Consider the following 5,143-nt stretch of genomic DNA (forward strand, 5'->3'; position numbering starts at 1 on the left):
TGGCTTTAAAGTGTCATCTTTGTACAGTGGGATTAATTATAGCAGAGCTGTGGTGCAGGTTTTCTGTTTAGGAACAAATCTACTGTTAGTAGTAACTTTAGTTTTAGTAGTAACTAGTAGAACATGAGCCAGCAGTGGGCCTGCATGGCCAAGAAGGCCACCAGCATCCTGGCATATATCAAAAATAGCATGTCCAGCAGGAGCAGGGGAGTGATCGTGCCCCTGGACTCAATGTGGGTGAGGCCACAGCTTGAGTACTAGGTGTGGTTTTGGACTGCTGGATAAGGAGGACATTGAGGGGCTGGAGTGGGTCTAGAGAAGGGCAGTGAAGCTGGGGAGGGGCCTGGGGAACACGGCTTGTGAGGAGTGGCCGAGGGAACTGGGATTGTTTAGTCTGGAGAGGAGAAGGCTGAGGGGAGACCTTATCTCTTCTCTACAACTCCCTGGAAGGAGGTTGGAGTGAGGTGGGGGTTGGTCTCTTCTCCCAAGGAATCAGTGATGGGATGAGAGGAAATGGGCTGAAGTTGCCCCAGGGGAGGTTTCAGTTGGATACTGAGGAGAATTTCTTTCCTGGCAGAGTGGTGAGGCCTTGGAACAGGCTGCCCAGGGTGGTGGTGGAGTCACCATCCCTGGAGAGGATCAAACATCCTGTGGACATGGCACTTCAGGACATGGTTTAGCGGTCATGGTAGCATTGGGTTGATGGCTGGACTTTATTGTCTTTGAGGTCTTCTCCAACCTTAATGATCCTATGAACTCTGATTCCATCTTGCTAATTAGAAACATTACACTGAAGGCCTTCTGACAAGGGATGTGTAAGAGGACAAAGGGTCTCTAGGAAGCACAAGTGCCCCCGCCTTCCTTTTAAATAGCTTGCTTGTTGTCAGTCAAGGAACAGAAGTTGTCTGAGATACATTTATTGCATGCAGAACTACTATTTATGCTTTTTAGGAAGAGGCTGTAAAAACAAAGAAGGTTCAGTTTGGTGGTATAACCTACACTGGAACTTTTATTTAAAGTGGGAAAGGGAGAAGTTGCTTGACAAACTGGTGTTACTGGCAAATAATTTTGCATATGTATATAGCAAGGAGGAATCAGTGGCTGAAGGGAATTAAAGAATCTCTAGAAATGGTGAGCAATTTACCCTGGGTTTGTTCGATTTTGCTTTTAGGGGAGAAGCCAGAAGCAGACAGAAATCCTCCAATTCTGTACCACAACAGCCGGGCTCGTTCCACTGGTGCCTGTAACTGTGGAAGGAAACAAGCTCCTCGGGATGACCCCTTTGATATCAAAGCAGCTAACTATGACTTTTACCAGGTAACTATTGGGTCTCTATTTTTGCTTCAAGCAGTGCTTTTGCATCAACAAAGTCCATATTTTGGAGCAACTACAAGTAAGTTTCCTCTTCCCTTTCTGACTTGCTTGGGGGAGCAGAAGCTGTTTGCTCAACGGGCTGGCCAGATTGGGCAGATCTTCACCAGTGTGTGCACATAGGAGCATCTATTAACACTTAAAGTGTGTTAGTTCATCTGGATTTTAAACCCATCATGTCTGTGGGCTGTATTTCCTCACTGCTTGGGTTCTCACGTAGCGCAGACCTCTTGAATCTTAACTGTGGCTGCTGAATGCCATGCCTCTGAAGTGCCTCCTCTTGGAGGCAGGAGGTGGAAAGTTAACCACGTTTTCTTTCTCCTAGCTGCTGGAAGAGAAGTGCTGTGGGAAGCTGGAGCACATCAACTTCCCCGTATTTCAGCCAAGCACACCTGATCCAGCTCCTGCTCGGGACGAGTCGTCGCCTGCGCCCCCGGAAGGCGAGATTGAGAAACTTAAAGAAAAAGAACCTCAGACCCAGGCAGAAAGCACAGGCCTGAGCTTGGCCCTCAGCCTGGGTCAGTCGACGGGCAGCTTGGGCACTTACCCGCCCGATGCCCAGGGTGGAGGGGACAACGCAGAAGGTCACGGGCAGAGTGGGGACTCAAAAAGTGAGAAAAGGCCCAGCCTGGTCGATCGCCAGGCATCCACGGTCGAGTACCTCCCTGGGATGCTCCATTCAAATTGCCCCAAAGGGCTTCTGCCCAAGTTCTCCAGTTGGTCACTGGTTAAGCTGGGGCCCGCTAAGGCTTATAACTTCCACACAGGCTTAGACCAACAAGGCTTTATCCCGGGAACAAACTATTTAATGCCTTGGGACATCGTCATCAGGACAAGAGCTGAAGATGAAGGAGACTTAGATACCAATTCCTGGCCTGCACCTAACAAGGCTGTTCCTGGAAAAAGAAGTGCAGTTGTGATGGGAAGAGGAAGGCGGAGAGATGACATAGCTCGAGCCTTTGTGGGGTTTGAGTATGAAGATGCACGTGGGAGGAGGTTCATGTGCTCGGGGCCTGACAAGGTGATGAAGGTGCTGGGGGGGGGCCCGAAGGAATCCGCCCTCAAGGCCCTCAACTCCGACATGCCGCTGTACATCCTCTCCTCCACGCAGGGGCGGGGGCTCAAGCCGCACTACGCCCAGTTCATGAGGCTCTTTGTGGTGGTTCCTGATGCTCCACTGCAGATCACCTTAACGCCTCAGGTGAGAAATGGAAGAGGTGACTGCAGAGACAGGGTTGGTCCAGAAAGCACAAGGGTGATGGGCAAAGGGTGTCAGATGGGTGCTAAAAGGAACCCCCTCCAACTCAAACCTGCTTCAGTCACCTCCTCTGAGGCAGTAGTTACCCAAAATATCTGTTTTATAAACAAATGCAGATTTTTTTTTAAACATCACCATTGGCTTCTGCCAGCTTTGTACTTTGTATAAAGTAAGTTTTAAAAAATACTTTATCAAGGATGAATTAACAGCATTCCATACTGTAATAATAACTTTTTTTTAAAAAAAATAGCAAGTGAGTAATGAGTAAGTAAGAATGCATTTATCATTTCAAATGTCAGAGAAAAAAAGCAGTGACTCATTGCTGAAATTATTATTAGTTACCCTTTGAATTTAGGAGGTTGAAAAGGTGTTTTTTTTTTTTTAACTGGAAATTTTTTTCCTGTTTTCAAATCTATCTTAAAAAACAAATGAAGAAAAAGCTCCATTTACACTTACTTACTTTTTAAGGTAGTAAAATATGAACAATTGTTTCATCCTTCAATTATTGCAACATAAAATACCATGTGCACATAAGTGCTTATTATTTGTGAGACTAAGGCAAGCAAATTGGTGTTCATTGTATAGTAGTGTTGCTGAATAACAACAGTCAGCACAAAAAACATGGGGCTGGATTTGGGACATTGTGTAACCATTTGGGTAGTGCCATGAGATCCCTAATGCTGAATCATAAGACATAGGAGTTGGCCTCTTTTGTGAGACACCTTCAACTACTCAGACATGAACCTGCTTGGGTTTAGTAAAAGAAGAATACTGACTGAAACAGGCCACCAGCACCCCAATCTCAGTGCAGTTTGCCAGGAAAAGAGCTGAAGGTTCAGCGTGTGCTGACACTTTGCTCTTCATTCCCTGCTTACGTCGCTATCACAGCTTTTGACTCCTAAGGGTGTATTTTATTTGGAATACCCACTTGTGGGTTCTACACATCACTTCCTCATGTGGATTAGACTTTCTGAATCTTAATAGGACTCCTGTATAATTCATATTAAAAATGTTGCTGAAATCCTTGAAAATTCACATGGGTTTAGAGCTCAGGGCTGTGTGTGCTGCAGCCCTGAGACGCGCTGTTAACGCGGCATTTACTGCTGCCTGAGAGGCAGAGTGCTGGTGTCTGGATTGTGGAGCTCTGAGTAGGACCTAATCTGCAGCCTTAAATTCAGCACCTTCACTCTGATAAAACTGGAAATTTATGGATGTCTCACGATAACAGCACAGTGGCTTCCTGGGATGTGCTCAGGTGGAGAAGAACCTGCTTGTAGGCAAGACTTAAAGACTTGCTTGGATTCAGTTTGCTTTTAAGTTTTGGTGTTGGGTTTTTTTCATTCCCATGATGTTTGATTATTTACTCATGTTTCCTTTTGTCTTCAGGTTCAACCAGGGCCACCACCTTGTCCTATATTTTACCCTGAGAAGCAGGAAATAACTCTTCCATCCGATGGACTGTGGGTGCTTAGGTTTCCTTACGCATACGTGACAGAACGTGGACCCTGCTTTCCTCCCAAAGAAAGCCAACAGTTAATGAGTTACAAAGTTCTCCGAGGAATACTGAAAGCAATTACACAATGAGAATTAGCCTGGTAGATTGATTTTGGTTTAAAAAGGCTATCCTCAGTCCAAATGATGGGGTTTGATTTGTCTGTTACCCAGCAGCTGTCACTGCGATCTCGTGGAGCCGGCTCTGTTTGGCTGGAACACAATGAAAATAAGTTTTGATATCAAAGTGGAGAAAAGAATCCAGGAGACACGTAAATTTTCCATTTACTAAATTTTCATGTGTAAAAATTAAAAGCTGGTTATTGCCATACACTGAGCCTGTATTACTACATGTTTTGGTGATACTGCTTTTCCCCATCTCATCTTCCTACATACATCTTTAGGAATATTAAAAATCAGTATTGCTTGAGATTGGGTTTCCTTTGTCACACTGAGGCCATGATGGGCAGAATCTTTTTTTCTAGACAGGTTATTTGTATGCAAACAATAAATGCTTTTAATGAGATAAATTGTTTGCTTTTGATCTTGTATTTAAAAAAAACAGCATTGCCATTCTGGTTTGTATTAATACCATAGCCAGAAATTGCTTAGCTATATCAAGTTGAAATATCTTATTGTATTTGTATTGCTAGATCAGATTTTGTTCAAAAGCCAACTTAATTTCCTATTTTGGAATGACAGAGTTCTTTGGAAACTGAACCTGCTGGTCAATGCAGAGCTATATAAGCTTGTTCATTATAAGCAACTGCAGTTTAATTATCAGTATATAGCTTGGCTTGTTGTGATTAAACAGACTTTTGTTTGCTAAAAGGATGGGTTTAGCCCAGTTTGAACCTCAAGTTGTGGGTAATTATACTGCACTTTCCATATGATGTACTGAAAGGTAGCTTAAATCACATGCATCCATCAGTGCCAAAAAATTAGTCACAGTAAATCAACTTCTAACTTTTTGTCAAGGTATGGTGTATTAGTGGGCTGTATGCTGAGACCTAATTTAATTTC

The 5,143-nt window shown here is 44.1% G+C and overlaps 1 protein-coding gene across 1 annotated transcript in view; it reads left to right on the top strand.

The window, feature by feature from the left end:
• SMG8 (SMG8 nonsense mediated mRNA decay factor) overlaps positions 1-4,276 on the top strand; it is a gene marked incomplete at its 5' end in the record, with an annotated part of 6,261 nt that extends 1,985 nt beyond the window's left edge. The window contains 3 exons of the mRNA XM_008943058.1: positions 1,172-1,317; positions 1,697-2,572; positions 4,016-4,276. Coding sequence (XP_008941306.1) covers positions 1,172-1,317; positions 1,697-2,572; positions 4,016-4,213 — 1,220 coding nt within the window. The remainder of the gene's footprint in view (positions 1-1,171; positions 1,318-1,696; positions 2,573-4,015) is intronic.
• Between the last annotated feature and the right edge of the window lie 867 nt (positions 4,277-5,143).

The sequence above is a fragment of the Merops nubicus genome, unplaced genomic scaffold, assembly GCF_000691845.1.
Source record: "Merops nubicus isolate BGI_N331 unplaced genomic scaffold, ASM69184v1 scaffold33890, whole genome shotgun sequence".
NCBI classification, from domain to species: domain Eukaryota; kingdom Metazoa; phylum Chordata; class Aves; order Coraciiformes; family Meropidae; genus Merops; species Merops nubicus.